A 19,840-nucleotide genomic window follows, 5' to 3' on the forward strand; every position below is an offset into this window, starting at 1 on the left:
AATGTAATAGTGTTAAAAACATCTCCGTGACGCAATGACGTGCAAAAAAAACATAAAATCGCTGCTGAAATATGCACGATGCACTCAGCTTGTGTCCACCGTGGTGCTGGTGTGAGTTTAAGTGCAGTTGGGAAAAAGGCAAACCCTACTTTCGTTTCGAGCCACAACTAAAAAGAGTGTGCAATGCCCTCCAAATTATTTTTTTTGAAACAAAAAAAAAAGAACACCGCAACTTGCTACGATATTTAACCGAATTAGTTTGAAAGAATACATTTTACAAAAAAAAACTACATTTAAATTAAACTGCATAAAAAAGGTCATTCAGTCTGGAAAAAATCATTGCCGTCCATGGCTGTCACTCATGGTTGTTGGTATTCATGTTCATGTCATGGCGAATGCACACATACACAAAAGCAGCCTCAGAGAAGCGATCAATAATTTGCAGGTCGGCCGCTGTACTTAAAGCTAACGTTACTAGATATTGAAAGCTAGAAATTCCCAGCCCAAGCTTCGTCCATTGAATGCGTCTCAGTTGTGAGATCAGCTGATTTTTTTACGCTGCCATTTTGTCCGGCGGAGCCTCAGCCAGCCAACAGACATCCAGGCTTCGTCTCAGAATAAAGCCGCTGCCCGGACTTTACACGCAGCATATGGACCACTGACCATTTATAAAGTCGCCAATAACCTGGGAGGTGGCAGCGAGAGGACGGAGCCGAGTGAACAAGAGGGCAGGCGGAGGTGGTTGCCATTTATTTTAACTTCATCTCACCGGCAGCTTTTTCTCTCCAGCTAACCCCGCTAGCCTTTTTTTTCGGCTAACACCCTCCTCCGCCCCTTCGAGAACCCTCGCACCCAAAGAGACGACACCTGTCACCGCTGGGGTGATTTTTGAATATATAAAAAAAACCTCAAAGTTCCAACAATGTCCTTGACTGTTGTGGGTGACTTTTTACGCTCTATGGAAGAGTTCACTGCCACTTTTATGAGCAGCAGGAGCTAAGGAGCTAACAAGTTGACGTGGAAGAAGAAGGAGGAACTTTGGTTGTTGGATTTAGCCTTGAGGTGTCCTTGTTCATTCTTAAAAGAGATTATCCAAGCGACATAGCGGACAAGTATGTTTATTTGTGAGCACAAAGTTATTTCCGATGTGAACAAAACCCGCAGCGGGACTCTATTTTGGGTCGAGGATTGCAGCGGAAGCATGAGCTAACAGTGACTAGCTGAGAATAGTTAGTGATAGATTAGACAGATTCATCTGCACAGGTGTTCCCACGCACGCCTGAAAGAAAGACGCCCTTTACGTCCATTTGACAGTGAAGACGCATTGACTTGTCCCTCCGTCCTCCACTGGGAGTCGACCCATTGATCCCATTGGGGTTTTTTTTTTGTTTTTGAGGGGGGACAAATATCAGAGAAGCCATGTCTGGCCAATCGATTACCGATCGGATCGCGGCAGCTCAGCACAGCATGACCGGCTCTGCGATCAGCAAGGCGGTGTGCAAGGCTACCACGCATGAAGTCAGTGGACCCAAGAAGAAGCACCTTGACTGTGAGTTCACCTTGTCTGTTTTTAATGTTTGTCTTCCAAATCATTTTTCCATCTGAATCAAGGAAACGGGTACCTTACTTTCCATCCACCACTTCTGAACCGGATAATAGAAACACTGTTGACCAATCAGAGGAGGGAATACTGGTTCCTACTCCACAGACACGCTGTGGACATGAAAATAGCCATTTACAGGTTGTCAAAGCAACAGGTGGTAGTCTACCTTCTAGCCTTGAGGCATTGAGGCCTTTCAGCCAATCAGAAGCCTGAAGAAAGTCAATTTGTGAAAAGGCATTTATTTGTCTTGACAGTTTGCCTTGCAGGAACCACAGTGTGTCACTGTTCTAGTCAGCCTCTTTATTGAAGCTTGTTAACATCCTGTAGACCCCTTGAACATAAGGGTTAGTGAATGAATGAACATACTGTAACATTGTAGTGTTTCATATCACCTTGGCCTATTCATCGTGAACCTGTCCTGACCTTTGCAGCCGATACGCCACGTCGAGCTTAATAATTGGGCATTATTGATTCCTCTGTGAGTGCGACAACCTGCGTGTCAGCAAGCAGTGGCAGAGTGAAGAGCAATGGGCTGATTGGTGCCAATAAAAGGCATGTTAAGGTCATCATTCCATTAGGGTTGTGGGTGCAGTTAAGCACCAAATCCTCATGTGGATGCTGTTTGTTTATTAGGAACGGAGCTCGGGTTCCACAGTGGTGGTGATAACACATCCAGCACAGTGTGACGCCACTGTTTGACCTCGTCCGAACGCCGTAGCTCTGCAGAGCTCAGAAGGTGGCACCCCCGGGAGGAAGCTATCGCGTAACTAGAGCAGTTAGGGAACCAGTGTCAGGATGTGGTTTTCCTGAAAAGTCAGATGTGGTGAGAGGAAATGAAAGCAAGAAGTTTGCTCAGAGTCTCCCACTGAAGTTCCCCTTCGCTCCGTGATGATGCAGAGGCTGCAGCTGGTTGCGTTTGACACTTGAGGTGGGAAAAAAAGAAACCTGGCTATGTTTGTGTAGTGGCTGCATCCTATTCACGGATGAAAACATGCACATTTTCTCCCCCCCCGGCTCAAAGTCCGTCTGACAGCAAGCTGGGAATGATCTCAGTGGCGTATTTGCATCCCGGCCAGAGGCCTTTCAACATCGGCAGCACTAAGTGTGACATTCATGCATCACTTGCGAAAATAAGTACAATTTGAAAGCCACTTAGCGTCACCATTTGGACTGTCCGCCTCAATTAACCCTTGCTTCTGTGTGGGCAGTGTGCACAAGGCCACTGCACCATCACGACTACGGCACTCTATGGAAATGATTGTCATAAAAATCAATGAGGGCTGATTTTTTGAACGTCTGGAATAATGTGTGTGTCGTCTGGATGCTCTCCAGGGAGCAGTTTCCAGGGTGACTCTTATGAGATTGTGGACTGGGTCCTTTCTTTGAGGAGCAGCTAAATGGTTGTTTCACGCTGTTTTTTTTTTGCCATCTTGCAGCGGTTACAGAAGAGTTGTGACATTTAAAGTCAAGTCTGGTTTCCCTTCTTCCAGCACTCTGTTGTCATGGCAGCAACGCAGGCAGCCGGCTGCTGTTAAATGGTCTTAAGCGGCACAGTGAACTCACACCGATGCGGCTTGTTGACAAAGGCAAGAGTCTCTTTTCCATCGAATGGCCACAAACTTGGTAACTGGAGTTCTTGGAACTAAAATGCTCCTGTGGCCATAGTGTGTTGCCTTGAGATCATGTACAGTACTCTGGTTGACGCTACAGAAGAGATTTAATGAGGGATCGTCAGTCAGTCACCCACCTATCACCAAACTTGATGGAATATCTTGAAGTAAGCATTTCAGACTGCAACCCTTTTCAATATGGTTACATTTCATCATGAGCAGGACCATAATTGGCCCAGAACTTAACTTCAGCCCCAGTTCCCTCAGGGCTTTTCAGAGGCTCAAACAGGACATGGGATTGTTTATTTTATAGAGCAATGGTCCCTATGTGTTTTTAAGCCCAAGATCCCTGGATCTCCCCTTCCCCCAAATTTTTGTGTTATTATTGGTTGTTGGTGTCAACATTTCAGCTTTTTCATATCTTGCCTTGTGTGCTGGCTCCTCTGGATGTGGGGACTGAGCTGGGTGTGTGCCTGCAGAGCGGTGAGGCATTCAGGCGTGTTCAGTGGTCATAATGCATGTGTGTCGGTCACTTTCCTGTAAGGGAAGGCATTGATGTGATAATGTATTTACTTTTCCTCATTAATTTGCAATTGTAACAGTTTGGACACAATGTTGCTGAAGCATTTCAGCCACACAGCCCCTTTGGTCAGGGATCCACGCACAATACAACGTTTGTTGGGCTTGATTATGTAGACCTTGATATAATGTGTGATGCATTGTCTTATCATTTATCACAAACACAGATTGATGTAAACATACGTGCATTTCAACAACAGCTGCCTGAATGTGACAATGATCCCAAAACGGACCCTTCGCTGCCCTTTAAGGTGTCTGGTATAAAAACATGAAGTCCACCCTGAACCATGCCGTCATACTGGAAATATAGACGTATAATTAGGGAATTTACAACAGCCATCAACCGGTTAAGTCCTAAAGATTGACGGGTTGATGACCCCTATTACAGAGCATGGCCATTTCCACTTTACATTGTGTGTGTGTGTGTGTGTGTGTGTGTGTGTGTGTGTGTATGTAAAGGTTACAGGGTCCTTGTGGGTCTAAAAAAAAAATCTGTCTTTTGGTTTTCAAGACCTTAAAATATCTTAAATTGTTTTAGAATGTCTGGAATTTTTTTAAAGGGTGGCATTATAGACATAGTTTGGATTTTGACTTTTGTGACTTTCCCCACGCTTGGTCCCGTGAGCCAAGTTCTGGTTGGATTTCAGTGATTAGAAATGTAGTTCTGGTCAGTTACAGTATCTGGGTTACTTAAGTAAAATGTTTGGCTTCTCAAAATAAAGAGTAATACATTGCGTGACAAAAATGCAAATGCAAAAAATCGCTTTAGCTCTCGGATAGTCTCTGGTAAACAGTTTTTGCAGTGTTGGAACAACACAGCAATAGGAAGAAGTCCCGGATATCGTAACAATGCTGGCATTTTATGTGGTTGATAATTTTGATGTGTTGAAGCTCGATGTTTATTTTCCCTCATCACTGAATGTTTGCAGTCAGAAGTCCCACACCATCGATGGCGTGCTTGTTTACAAATGAGCTAAGGAGAGTTGGGATGTTACGACGGCCGTATGCAGCAGTTTGACTGTTGCAGTGCATCAACCAGCTCCAGTCAGAACATTCCTCCTGACCCCTCAACTACAATCGCTGGCCTGAAACAACAGGAAGCCACAAGTCAATTAAGTTGTCGCCGCTCACAGAGCCCACGTTTGTCATTGGCGAGAGGGACATAGCAGAAACCATAAAGAAGCCAAAATGGTAAAAAAAAAAAAAATTGATACAATCACCTTGTCTAAAATATTTGTCACAGTGTCGCTTTGGGGAATAGTGAAGTAGATATGGGTTCATAGCAAGAACTTGGGCTCAAAAGTCTACTAGAGGAAGTATGGTTGTTGCAGAGAGATACACAGGTAGCCTGTAATGTGATTGGTTGAGTGACCGGGAGGAGTTAAGTAAGCCATTTAGCGAAGTTTGTGACATCATGGGCAAACAAAGCAATTTTTCAGCTGGTTCAGCTGGTGCTATTTGCCATTTATTGTTTTGTTTTTTTAAGTTCTAAGGTGTTTGCTGTAGTAACTCAGGCTCTGTCCACTGAGGAATTGTGGATTGTTGTTTTTTATTTTGGTGGGCTGTAAAAAAAAAAAAAAAAAAAAAAAGCGTTCCCACAGTATCGGATCAGTAAATAGTTACATTCGCATGGTGGATCACTGGGTGATAATGACGGTATATACAAGGCTCACCTACATGTGGCGCTGTAAACAGACATAGACAGCTTAAGGTCCATTGTCTTCTGTTTGTCCAGCTTGTCTAGACTGATGATGATTACTTATTACTTCTGGGAGTGACTTTGGAGGATAAGACAAAAAAATATCAGGAGAATGTCAACAGGGACTCATTACGTAAGCTTTTTGGGACGTACACAACTAGTCTTTTCTGGTCACAACACTGACAGGGCGGTGACATTGTTTTCAGAAAGTAGTGTCTTGCTTGTCCACATGGCAATGACAAGGTGGTGGTATCAGATTTTTTTCACTCTGTAAGCAGTTAAAAAAAAATGGTTTCACCATCCAGAATGCCATTACAATGGAGATGAAAGGCAGAAACGCTAAAATACTTTACCGTTTCAAACCAAAAACATCCTCATGCAGACAGGCAACAGTCTAGGCAACTGCAGGCCCAAAACGCAAGACTCCTTTTTGTTTAAACAGTTTGCATGTCTAAAGCGGCTTTTACACTTGCAGGCATTTTGCCTTTACATTGCAGTGGCAATTAGGCGTGCCTCAAATTTTTAACATTTCAACATTTTCTTTGCACACTGGTGCGCAGCCCTGCACAGTTTACACATACTCGACACCTACCATATTAGCAACCAATGTACTCACTGGTAGGTTAAGTGTAAACGAGGCTCAGCAGTTAACATCCCATTGCACCAAATCAACTTTTTTAAAAAAGTAGGGCTGTCGATAAATCGATTAATGGAATGATAAAAGTTGGATGGCTCACTCTGCATGTGTCTGTGCACATTGGTTCAAGGTGAAATGTCGGCCTCTTTGTCTCCTAGATTGTGGAGTTGGGGCTACTAGTGAGTGGATAAACAGACAGACTGCTAGCAGTTAGCAAGCAAACACTAATATGAATGAAGGCACAAAAGCCATGAATTCTAAGTGGAAAGCCCCCAGTGTGGAGGTACAGCAGAGCCTTCGTCCCGACAGTCAGTGTAAAAACAAAACAGAGCAAAATGGTGCGTGCTTGCAGACAGTGTCTCGCTCGCTACATTGCAAAAGAAATGCGACCTTTCAGTACAATTGTTTTTTTTGTTTGTGTACTTATTTATTTGTTTTTTGTTTGTTTAAATGTATTATGATGTTTAATGTATTTATAAGCTCTTGACATTCCAGTTACATTGTTAAATACTCTTGAGAAGTTAAAGTTTATTGTTTTTGATAGGATATACTCATTATTTTGCCATATAATTAATGAAATAATGGTCTCAAAAAATGTCGCTAATATTGACAGTCAACAATAATTTTTAGGACAATTATCTTCCAGCAAAATGTTTCTATTGTGATGGGCCTACTCACAGGTATGCGGCCTTGCACAGTTTACACATACTTGACACCTCCAATATTAACAACCAATGCGCTCATTGGCACTCTAAATTGTGTACCACTGTGAGGACAAAATGTGTGCTGTGGTTTTTTACCCGTTTTTAGATGTCTTGAAAAGGTCTTGTATGTCATGAATTTGTACTTGAAAAATGCGGAAATACCTTGGGTTAGAACACCATGGGAAATGTACGTGGTGGTGTAGTAGTAGAAACACTTCTGCTTTTTGTCATGGGTTGCAAACTCTGCAGATTAGCACACCCCACTATGCTGAAACTCCTAAATTGCTCAAACAGGCACACTTACTTAAGGCTACAATAATTTGCTGTAGGATTGTTCATGTTTCTACTCTGTCATGTCACTGCACATGCATCAGGACGTATTCACTTCTGCCCACTAATGCCTGTTAAAACATGGCCGAATGGTCTATCCCTTGCACATCGATGGCAGCCCTGATAGCCCGCTATCAATGTGAGATGAGTCTAATGCTATCCAAACAGAGCAGGGTTGCCCCTCCCTGGCTGCAGAGCAAAGATAGGCCCAGTTTAGACTCAGTTTAGCCAGAAACAAGGCTTGTTGCTCAATGTATAATTGCGTGGTGGTTTCAGTTAACTGGAAGCATTAGCATTGTGATTAAGACTAAAGTTACATACAATAAGAACACTCCAAGCACCAAACTACATTGCATGCGACCTTTTAAGTAAATAAAATAGGGTCTCACTGTGTGGTTGAGAACATTCAGTGCTTTTGTTCCCGGCCCCTTCTGATGTGGGAGGTTTATTTATAACCATGGTCTCTCGGGAGCCCTTGGCCCGGTTGAACCGCTTGTTTTTTTAACTCTACCTATGTGCGTCTGAGTGACGCACTCTGCCACGCCAACGTTGCTCATTTGCAGATGCACGCCCAGTACGGAGAACCCCCCCCCCCCCCGAATCCCCTCATGCAGTCGGAGAGGGAGTCTGTGTTTATTTCTGTGTAACTCAAAGAGAGATGTTGCTTTTCTTCAAGCCCCCCAGGGTGGAATTAAAGCTACAGCGCCCAAACTACTCTATTAATAGTCAAACTTCTGGTGGCACCCTTTCCTCTCTGCCATCCTGTCAATTCAATAGACCTCACCCCACCTCTTCCCTTCTACCTGTCTCCCATGATACAGTCTCTTTTCCACTGAAAGGAATGTGTTTTTTCTAAGAGTGATGATGGTACCAATTGGGTGCAACAGAAAATCTGGCTCCCACAGTTTTAGAAGCTGTCTGCAGTATGAAACTGCAGTGGTGCTTTTTAAGATTCAAAGAGGTCCCTTTCCGTTCTTTGCACTTTTTTCCCTCCCGGATGGGGAAAACCCATCCTTCACTCATCTGCACAAGAGATGGTTATGAGGTGCCAGACAAGGTGCGCACAGAGCCAGGTGTTAATTTTTAGCAGATGGGCACCACTGCTGTATCTCCTGTTACTTAGCATTTTTTTCAAGTGGCGTTATCATCCCATGGACCTGGATGACCAACATGACCTGGAAGACTTTTGGACAGCCTTTTGATGAAGACTGTCTCTTGCAACTTTTATTCTAGATCAGTTAAAACAAAACTATGCAAACAAGCAGACCATGATTTGCTGCACAGAGCCATGGAGAGTGACTGGGTTCAAAGATAAACAACTCCTTGTGTGTGTTGGATGTCTTTCACATAGTCACTATGCATTCCGATGTGTGTGAGTGGCAGGAAAAGTTGTGTGTGCTGCATGAAAAACACAAGATAATTTTGTGCTTGTTTTTGCATGTCTGCAAGCAAGTGAATAAAAAAATGATGAAAATGATGAAAATGATGGAAGAGGGCAGCTGGTGGTCTCTTCTTCTTCCACTGCTTCATCCTCCTGATGGCCTGCTTGCTCTCAAAGTAGACCAATCATGCTTTTCCACTTTTCTGACCTATAAATATAGTTAGAATGTTGTATTCTCGTGTTAAACAATGTCAAAGTTTCAGATAATGAGGTTGCACATTTGGAAGGGAGCCCTGAAATAAGTTTGGGATGGCTCAAAACGCTTAGTTTCGAAAGATGTTGGAAACTGCCAGAGGAGTGGACTTCCTTATATGGGCGTGGCTGTAAGCCAGATGAGCTCTCTCCCCGCCCCCAAGCTCTGCTCCTCTGTTTACGTGGCTAGCAATGGCTCGTACGGGAAAGTCACATTTGTTTCCAATTCCTAAAGAGGCCACCATCAGGCACAAGTGGTTGGAGTTCCTGATTCCCTACCAGCAAAAGCAATACATTTTAATCTGTCTACTGCGTTTCACACTGGACTGTTTTGTGAACATGAGCCACTATGCAGCTGGATTAGCCGACAAACTTGCTGAAGCCCAAGCCTTTCCTACGTTACTTGGTCATGTGGAAGAGGAGCAAGCAAGTAACAATTTATCTGTGTCCTAACTGTGTTAGGACTGTGTTGCATTATAGAGTGTGCATAAAGGAAGCGGGGTTGCGAACAGTCGTTTCCCACCACAATTAGTAGTTGTCACATTAGACGTTACCGATGTAGCTTTAGCTAAAATGCTAAAGCTACTTAACACAGAGCGATGTCTTAAAGTAACCTCTTTTCTTGAGAAACTTTGGACTGTCCAGTCTCTACTTCCAGATCAGATTCGGAATCTAACACATATGGCTGTATGTTAAAAGCTGACATTTTAAAAAGATACATATATACCGTTCACAGCTAGTGGCATAAACCGGAAGTCCTTCTAAGGCCTCTGGAATGTGACCACCCACAGCAGAGTGGGCGTGCTTGGAGGCGGGCTGTGGATGGAATACATTAAAACAGACCATTTGCACAGGAAGCACAAAATCCAAAGAAATACAGCTGAATCGGTGCAGATTCCGGAAGATCTAGATAGCTTGATGTCCTGGTTATCGTGTGTAGCTGCTCTTTAGAAGTCCACAACTCTATACAAAGGGCCGACAAATGAGCATAATAGGTCCCCTTTAACTCTCAAACAGTTTGTGAATGTTCAAAGCAAGTCTGACCATCTAACACACACACACACTCGTGGTCCCTTGGTGCCAGGAAGTCTCCGGTCTATTGTGGCTCAATCAAAGGCCACTGAGGCCAAAGATGAGCGATAACAATGGTCCTCAGTTCAGGGAGCACCACAGTAGGTGACTGTCAAGAATGAGATCACATGTACACAGTCAGTTTATGTGGATGTGCGCGTGTCAGTCTCATGTATTTTTCCACTCGTGATTAGAATAATTGTCCAACCTCAGAGCTGTTTGTGCTGTCCACCATGTCAAATGAGAAGTGGGGGTCAGGAGAGAAAAGGAAGCTTATTTATTTTATTTATTTTTACCTCTTTCTCTGTTTTCCACCATTATGTCCATAATGTTCTTCTTTGTTTACCACACACTTGCTTGCCCATTTCCCTCTCTATTCCTCCGGTGCGATCAGTGGCATCAAATGCTTTCCACTCGGCCTGATTAAGTCGGCACATGGACCCTCTTTACATGATCACACTTGTGCACGGGCATCCCTGCAGACCTAATCAGACCAGCTCTCGGTTCTCACACCGCTTCAGACTTAATGAAAACACATGAGCTCAGTAAAAAAAGACGACAGACGGAGGAGCAAAAGCAAGGGAACGGCTGCAGGGGTTAAACTGGAAGAGAGAGGCTGATTGAATGCAGAAGAGGACTGCAACCAATAATTCATTAAGAAAGCCCCCAGTCGCTATTGCGCACACGTTTGCATCAAGATCTGTGTCCAATATCAAGCCATTATTTGTGCACGATCGCCAGCAAACTGAAGCATGAAGGCATTTGGCACCAGCGGGAGGCCAAACAAAACACAACACGGTTCATCATGCAGGGTTAATGGTCACTTTTAATAATAGCATGCAAAGCATGAGCAGCTATGCGCCACTATGCATGTGAAAAGCTTGAATCACTGTACTTTTCTTTCTGAATTGTGGCATTTAAACCCACAAAGTCACTGCAATTCATGCTTGTGTAATTCAGGTTGTCTTTGAAACACATAAATGAGTCTGTGCTGCAGTGTGCCTTTGTGCTATTCCAGTATCATTTGTATTGGCTAAACAGCCCACCAAGGCGGGTGGGAGAGATTCTCATGTTATACGATGCAGTCGGAGTGATTATGTGTTAAGTGAGTGAAGGCTATTGGGAGGACGGTCTTTGCTGAATGAGCACACGCTCACGCACATGCGCGATTATGATGATGAAGTGTCCCGACGGGACTCTCCCCGCCGCCGTCCTCCGGTTGCCTAATGAGAAGCTGTTTCCGTAGTTACCAGGTGCGACAGCCGGCAGCTCATCATGTCCTGTGGTGAAGAACAAAAGGACGAGGAGGGGAGGTGCCTGAGGAGCATGGAAGGCAGAGGAATAGAATAAAGCAGACCCATTTTATTTAGATTTTTAATGCACTTGCACGTGCTGCCCCAGCACCTGCTGGTCATAAAGGGTAATGCAGGCTGACACTTTTCCACTTTCTTTGTGACCAGACGCCAAGAAGCACATCAGCAAAGAAATGACTAGCGTCTGTTTCTGTTGCTCCCTCACAGCAACACTGGTTTGTCCTCCATGTGCAATAAATGAGGGAGTGTTGAGGCTGTGCCGATATATTTCCGCAGAGCAGACAGGATGCTGGGAAAGTCAGAGGAAAAGGAGGAAATTGGTACCTGTCCACGCTCTATTCATTAATTCTGCTGACATGCCATGTTTTGTATGTCCTCAAAGCACCTCTCGTGTGAAACCTCTCTTTGTATCAAAAGCAGTTTTGCTAATGCTGTTGAACCTTTTTTCCTCATCACCTCTTTGTTGTGTTGCAGATTTGATCCACTGCACCAATGAGATGAACGTGAACATTCCCCAGCTGGCCGACACGCTCTTTGAACGTACGGCCAACTCCAGCTGGGTGGTGGTCTTTAAAGCCCTTATCACCACACACCACATCATGATGTATGGCAACGAGGTGGGACATACACACACACACTCACACACATACACATACACATGTAAAGACGCTCCAGGGCCCTTCTGTAGTGGCTATATCAATGTGTTGCTTTATTACTCAAATCCGTCTCACCCACACACTCATAAATACAAACATACTTGCACATCTTATTATTAATTCATGTTGTTATCCGTATTACAATCACCACTTGGTAAGTATTAGGGTGAAAGGGAACAAAATGTGTGTTCATGTTTCACATAAGGATTGTGAATGATCCCCAAAAAGCGCAGTTCCCCTTTAACATCATCATAACACCTAACCATGGTTAAACAAATATTTTTGAGTCAATCGTCTTAAACCTTTGCTCTTTGTTCTCTTCGGATTTTTTGAAGCTGTGGTGGTGGCCTGCATGACAGGGCAGACTGTCGCCACTGTGTCGTGTCTTTGCTGCATCTGCAATTTTTTTAGCTGTATTGTTATCCGCCAATACATGCTTTAAAGCGGAGATGCCCTCAGCCGATCAGGTCCGCCCCATCCCGAAGTGATCCTCCGTCAGGCAGTGTGCAAGTGTGGGCAGAATATGGGGATGAGGATGCCAGCATGTTCTTGATGTTCTGGTAAAACAAGCATATTGGCTTTGTTTGGCTTGAAATAAGGTATGAAAATAAATGTTACCAAAATGAGTAGCACTTGGCCATTTTCATTTTGTAAAAGTATCTCTCACAAGAAAAAAGCCAGTAGTACATTTAAACATTTACACTGCATGTATGTGATCCGTATTGGTATGAGCTGATTTCACTCATCAATTATCGGGATCAGTATCGGCAGCATTAAATCCTGATTGGAACATCCCTGCTAAAAATACTAAAAGGTGAAGCAAATATTTTTTGGTGTACTACTCAACTTCAGCTGGTGAGCTACCTGTGAGAGACCTCTGTGGTAGCATTACTGTCCAAAGCTCTACACACATGTATTTCTGTTAACAATATCTGATGTTAACACATCTATTGTTTCCAAGTAAGTATAAGTATTATAATGAATGCAGTTGCGGTGATGATTGAGGTATTGTATGAACGTTTAGCTCCGAGCTAGCTAGATGCCACCACCCGGGCCATATGTGTTAACAAAAATGGCAGAAAGATGAATGAGATATAAGGCTTGGCATGTGATGAGCTGCCGCCAAATGACCACACATTTTACGGGCCATTGTTCTTTCTCCCAATAATATAACATAAAGTGAACATCAACACAAGACGTGTCGCATATCTGGTCACACATGCACAAGTGTCAGCAAGGAACAAAGGCAATTCCGATGCAAGCTTATCAAAATAAAGCGCAGTGAAACATTTTTATTCATTCATTCATTTTCTACCGCTTTTTCCTCACAAGGGTTCCGGGGGTGCTGGAGCCTATCCCAGCTGTCTTCAGGCGAGAGGCGGGGTAAACCCTAGACTGGTCGCCAGCCAATCACAGGGAACATATAGACAAACGACCATTCATACTCACATTCATACCTATGGACAATTTGGAGTTGCCAATCAACCTAGCATGTTTTTGGAATGTGGGAGGAAACCGGAGTCCCCGGAGAAAACCCACGCATGCACGGGGAAAACATGCAAACTCCACACAGAGAGGGCCGAGCGTGGGATTGAACCCTGGTCTCCTAGCTGTTGAGGTCTGCACGCTAACCAATCGACCGCCGTCGAGTTTTTATTGTATTTTAAATATTCAAATTGTGTTGGTCAATATGCTTGTAAATAATAATCTATATATGTATCTATACAGCATATACAGCCATTCATGCAATATATTACAAAAACCCTCATTTTTAAGGTGTGCCAGCTTTTATTAAGTAGTGGAAACGCTGATGTCCATATTTCTGTTGCCAAAAGCTGCAGTAAAATGCTTAGAATTCATTACACAATCATAATGATTAGGGATGTCATCAAATATCATCGGCATCAGCCGATGAGACTGGACTATGTTTTTTTTTTTCCCGTATTGATATTTAGAGTAGTAGACATCAAACTGCACCATGCTTCATAGAGTAAAGAAGCTTGCCCTTGGTTTGAATTATTTCCAAGTTTTGCCTTTGAATTGTAAATATGCAATTTGCAGTGACTGCTAAGCACTGGTTATGCAAGGGGAAAGTCTTGTAATTTAATTTCACACCTCAGGAAGAATCACTCGGGGTCACACACAGCATTTATGATAAGCGACCATTGGTACTGACAAATCTACCCATCTATAGCCAGTTTATAATTTCGCTGATTGTGTTTGTCCAGGGATTCATACTTTACATTTGATTTTGCTCTTATCGGGCTGTACACTTAACTTTTTCACTTGGAACACAGGTGTGTTTACACAGGGACTGCGGTACACAAATATGAATGTATAATACATACCCTGGCATACTACATCCTGTACACACTTGTACTAAGCTACACATACAATCACATAACATGACTGACGTCACGTCACATGGGGAGATGTCAATTCATTGAGGGCCCCTAATTACAGACCAGGTTTTTTTTAAATTGTTCGATATTTACATCACCGTGATAGGCCTTTATACAGGTCTTTGGCATGTACACACACCAAGGTGACCAACAATTTACAGTCATTTTGTCATGATAGACAATACATCCAATGATAGCTAGCGTGAGGAACTAAACTTTGCCACATTGCTATCATTAGCTGATTAGATGAGTGCTATCCGTGTGTGATGTTGGCACCTCGAAATGGCAGGATGTTGAAATGTTGGCACCATGTTGGCAGCTGGAGGAACTTGCTGCATACAGTTTCTCTAAGTCACTCCCAAAATGTTTGGCCATGACTGTAAATGTGAACACTCATTTGTTTTCCCACACACAAGAATAGAGGCACACATTTCAATTTCTGTTCAAGCAGCAAAGTTTGTTGACGTGAAGCAATTGCTTCCCTTTTGTCGCTTCTGTGTTTTGTCAAATTTTCGCTGAAAAGAGGAAGTCTTTACTGTGAGATTTTCTTCTGTTTTTAGAACGACAGGCAAACTGGTACCTCTCAACAGCAGTTCCTCTGATTTTTGATGGTCTAACCAAATTCTACACTCAATAATTAAGCCCCCACTGAAGCCAAGACTATAAATACCATTCAGAGACACCAGTTCATCACATGGCCGTGTTAAATGTTTGCCCAAGCTGTGCAAATTCACACAACATTTTTGCAAAACTAAACCGTAAGTGGGTCACTGCTGCGCTGCAGGGATTTCTTTAGATGTTTTCCCAAGATGTCTGGGCTCGGTTATCTGACTTGTCACCGTCAAATGTAGCTTATTTTGAGTGTTGATTCGTCACCTAGGGTGTTTAAACCATCGGGCTATTCCTGTTTCGCCAACACAAATGAGGTGTGTGCTGAGGTCATGCTTTGAGGACTGCTGCTCTGTAGACACTCTGAATTCAACACGATGCTGCTACTTAGTTCATCTGGACCATGTCAGCGTAATATGCAGCCACTGCAAAAAAACATAAGAAGCCTTACAGCACATTATACCACCGCTTTTTGTGGCGTGGGGACCCTCTACTGTAGTAGTGTGTGTACTGATCAACCTGCATTCATCAGGCCTGTCGGGACAGTAGTGCTGACTGCAGCTGAGCAGCCAGGTGTCCCTGCTTCCCCAATGCCAACACATCCATTTTTGTCACAGCTGAAAGAAATTTGCCTGTAAAGATAGAAACCACAGACCCACGGAATTGGGGTCACTGAACTCTACATCCCATCTTTGATCCACATGCCGACCAGCTCCAGATTGGCAATCATGAAAACTAAGAGTATGCTAAATGACCATCAAAAGCTACCATCAAAGCGGCTTGTGTAGTGTTTAATGAGAAGCCCTGATAAGCCAGCGTTTTTGTGTGTGATAGACCAGTAGTAAGCCTCACACAATGAATATGAGAGCTACTTTCCACCCCCTTTGCTCCATCTCCTGCTCTCCTTGCTCTCTACCCACAATCCCTATCCCTCGATGGTTGAGGCTGGCCTTGAAATAACCAGTACCTGTGTGTATTATGGCAGCATTCGACAACATTCCCAAGATGATTCTCAAATGGATTGGAACTAAGGCAGTGGGGATGAAGGGTCGGTTAGAATGAATTTCTGTACTTGTTGGGAATGAAACATCAGCATAAGCAACCCATATGTCTCGCACTCCACCAATCATATCTAATGCGGAGGGTAACTAGAAGCCGTTCCCCACCCAAAGGCACGTGACGGCCCACTGGGAGTTTGCTAAAAGGCACAATGACGCTTAGATCAGACAAAACCCACTAGGAAGGGAATTCCTTTCTTCTAATAAAACTAAAGATTGCATTAGTTGGCCGCAATTCCCATCCGTGTTCAAGGAGGAAACCAGACAGACAGTAACATCTCATTAATACCAAGCCTACAGTCATATACGTATGGAGCTGGAATGTTTTGCTCCAACAAGATGGAAGGAACGCTGGATGTGGATAATTGAACCATCCTCAGTGGCTTGTCAGGAAAGCAATATTAAAACATGTTATTTGCTTGTGTATTAAAAGTGAATTAAGTTCTAGTTTCGGATGCACTATGCCCCTAATTTTGGTTTTGTAACCATGAGTCAGTGTTTTTGTCAACTCTGTGAGGAAAACAAATCAAGCCTCTGCAGCCGTGACCTTTTAGACTGAGATATTTTCCACACTGAATTGCCGTTTATCATTAATAGTCCTCACTTTTTTTTGTGTGTGCTGATATTTCAAAGAACGTCACAGTACAAATGTTTTTTCCACCACAGGAGGTACTGTAGAACATCATCTTAAAATGAAGCTCTTTTGAGGAAGTTTGTCTTCAAGGACACCAAAAACTTTAGTCTGACTTGTGGCATTTTACTGCAGCTTGAATCAGAATGCAGAAGCCAGACACAACCAAAAGCCACGATGAGGTGCATTGATTGAATGAGAAGATGAGCAAGAGTCCTTTAGGACATATCCTTATTTTATTCAGGTGAATGCACTTTTTGATTCAAGACCAGATGTGCCTGGGTCAGATCAGGCTGAAATGTTTATCCGGTTATTTCCAAAGGTATCCTTCATGCTACTACCAGACATGTCAGATGTGGTGAAATGTAAAAGGTGAAACAATGAATCAACATTCAGTTTCATCACATTACATTGTTTTCATGTACTATTTGTTATTACCTCCCGATTACTGACTGCTGTAAATGTCTGGGCCAGCCCATTCTGGTTTTGAAAGGCCAAACTAAATTTATAATTGAAAATCTCTGCACTGGGAGGATAGTATTTGTGTAATGTATGTTTAAGGTCACTCTGCTGGGCTGAGCATATCGATTAGCAGCGAGGTCAAAGCAGCCGGCGTGTTCCAGATCAACTCATGCTTATCTCGCCAAAAGATACCATCTGAAAGGCAGAGCACTGAGTCACAGTGAAGACATGCACTCATCACACACACACACACACACCTCTGTCCTCCAAATAAAAAGATAATAAGAGGCAATAAAGGCCACATCCAACCAGATCACGTTGCCAAAATGAACAGTTGCAATTTTAAATCATGTTTATAGTGAGGCAGTGGTCACTTAATACATTTTCCAATGCATCATCCCGCTGTGTAGTGTTTGTGGCAGGACTCTCAGAGAGTGTAATGTTCCATGAAATGATGGTGTTTCTCTTCCCGGTATGCATGTGGTCATCTATTACAACAACCTTTTTACTGTTAAATTTTGTCTGGAACATTTTTTTTTCCGTTTCATTTGTTTACTGCCAAGTTTTCATATTTAGTAATTAGCTCTGCAACCCCTCAATATAATTCAAACTAAAGGATTACGATGAACTGCTTGGCTGCAGTACAAATTTATTTTGAACACACGACTTGTCTTTGTTGAGATTGCAGTTGCATTGTTGCACATGTGTTGCCAGACGCACTGAACTACTGGTGTCTCATGGGAACAGGTGCCCACTCACTATTAGATGAGCCTAGTCGCCTTGCAGGCAAACACACACACACATTTTGCTGTGAGGCATCACTCCACAACGTAAGAGCGGCGTTCATTCAATCCACCTTGGTCACGACTCATTCTTCTAGTGTGAGTCAGTGCTTTAGCAGACGTGTGATGATGTTCATGTTTGGAGATCAGACGTTGAACCTTTTTTCTTCTGAGAGCTACTTTTACAACAAAAAAATGGCCAACAGCTGCTACTCTCTTTTGGAACAATTTTTGTAGAATATTTCAACCCAAACAAATGGAATTCAGTCGTCCCTCACAACATTGCAGTTCAAACATTTCTCCCTCATTCTAACACAGTTTTTCAAAAATTCATAAATGAATGAATGGACACTGTGTTGTGGTTGCCTATGTGCTATTATTAGTCAAAAAATATTGAAAGACAAGTTTATGCAATATTTTGGTAGGCGGGTGTCAAGGTTATATTGACATTACATTACATTACCTCCACACTGCATGGAGTTAGCCATGGCATGTCCAATGTAGTGAAAATAAGCTAGCCTCCCATTGCGTGTGGAAGTGGTAAGGTTTTGGCTTCATTGTCCTTTTCCCCACTCTTTTTGAACCTTTTGTCAAGTTTAGAACACGGTAAATAAATTAGAGGCTAACTAGTTAGCTCCATAGCATGCAGTTGAGCAATGTGTTCACCTTTGCTCCCCCACTTGGTTCTTTGTATAGTTTTCACCGAGGACACTAGAATTACGTTGGCCTGTCAACTCAACTGCAAATTAATGGAACCGTGTATAGTACACAATAGTACAAATAAATATAAGACATGTTGTTGGTGATATCAAATAAGTTCATGAAACAATTCATGCTACATTTTGCACAGCATTATCAATATGAATGTCTTCAATATTTCTTATATTTGACCAAGATCGTAAGTTCATGTTTTGGTTTGCATTTGAAGGCACAGTTGCATCCCGATGGGGAAAACCGTAAGTGACATGGTGTACATGTATTTTCAAACCCGCAGACTTCACGCAAAGCCGTAAGATGAAAATTGAGATGCAAATTATGTTTTGCTTTCAGGCAGGAAAGCCTTGCATGCAGCCAGGTGGCACGGGCAAGCCAAGGGAGGAGTGCATGTGCCATAAGTTTAAAAGTACTTTGTGTACATTGGCCTGTCACGGTAGTGGCTCCTCCCGCAGCTGGAGATGTACTCTGTGGACATCTGACTTTAATGTGCCTTGCCTGGCCGTGGCGGGTTGTACACTCTGGTTCTCCCGGTCACGATAGACATAGTTGCCATAGGAAGCCAGTTTTAGCATGCCAACAACGGTGATGAGCAGCTGCTGCAGTGAAGGAGGAGCCGGCCACGCCAAGGTTGGCAACCGGATGTGCCACTGTGTTAGATATTGTGCGTGTGTGTGTATATATATATATATATATATATATATATGTGTGTATGTATATGTGTGTGTATGTATACGTGATCAACCCTAGCCTTAGTCATCATCGTCACTGACTTGTTATGAATTCAGCTAATCACCCAGAGAAACAAAAGCTATAGCTATAGTGTGTGTTATAAAGCTACAACATTATGACACATACTTGTCTTTGTTTTTCGTGAACTTAATAAGTGAATGGCAGAGCATTATGTCATGGACATGTTTACAATGCAATGTTTCTGGATTCTGCTCACGACCATAGTGGCTAAACCCACACAGGATATACTATACCAAGTTGACAGTCCTATTCAATTCTAGTGTCCTTGGTTTTCACTGTCGAGGAGGGTCTGGATCCAAATGTATCAATAATACATGAGTTTGCTCTCCAGTATACACTAACATGAAGTCTGTTGCTGTGTACTCCTATCTCTTCATTCCCTCTCACACCTTTTCTAAAAGTCTCTCTTTCCTGAACCGTATATTTGTCTTAGAAGAGTGCAGTGTATCATCTGTGAGCCCAGCGGGGTTTTTGACTCTGCTCGGATGTTTCGGCTTCTTTCTCGACTGTATCTGTGTTCGGCAGGGGGTGGAATGCAGGCTCTCGTCAGATGGACTTTTGATCAGGCAGTAGACGCAAAGAAAAAGTTTTACG

The 19,840-nt window shown here is 43.1% G+C and overlaps 1 protein-coding gene across 3 annotated transcripts in view; it reads left to right on the forward strand.

Moving 5' to 3' along the window:
• Positions 1 to 555: 555 nt before the first annotated feature.
• The window catches only part of LOC131126429 (phosphatidylinositol-binding clathrin assembly protein), a 47,949-nt gene continuing 28,664 nt past the window's right edge, over positions 556 to 19,840 (forward strand). For all 3 annotated transcript variants that reach the window (XM_058068952.2, XM_058068954.2, XM_058068956.2), the window contains exons 1-2: positions 556 to 1,549; positions 11,654 to 11,796. In XM_058068952.2, coding sequence (XP_057924935.1) covers positions 1,420 to 1,549; positions 11,654 to 11,796 — 273 coding nt within the window. In that variant the 5' untranslated portion in view covers positions 556 to 1,419. The remainder of the gene's footprint in view (positions 1,550 to 11,653; positions 11,797 to 19,840) is intronic.

This window comes from Doryrhamphus excisus, linkage group LG2 (genome assembly GCF_037039965.1).
Source record: "Doryrhamphus excisus strain RoL-2023G ecotype Guam linkage group LG2, RoL_Dexc_Guam_v1.1, whole genome shotgun sequence".
Lineage (NCBI taxonomy): Eukaryota > Metazoa > Chordata > Actinopteri > Syngnathiformes > Syngnathidae > Doryrhamphus > Doryrhamphus excisus.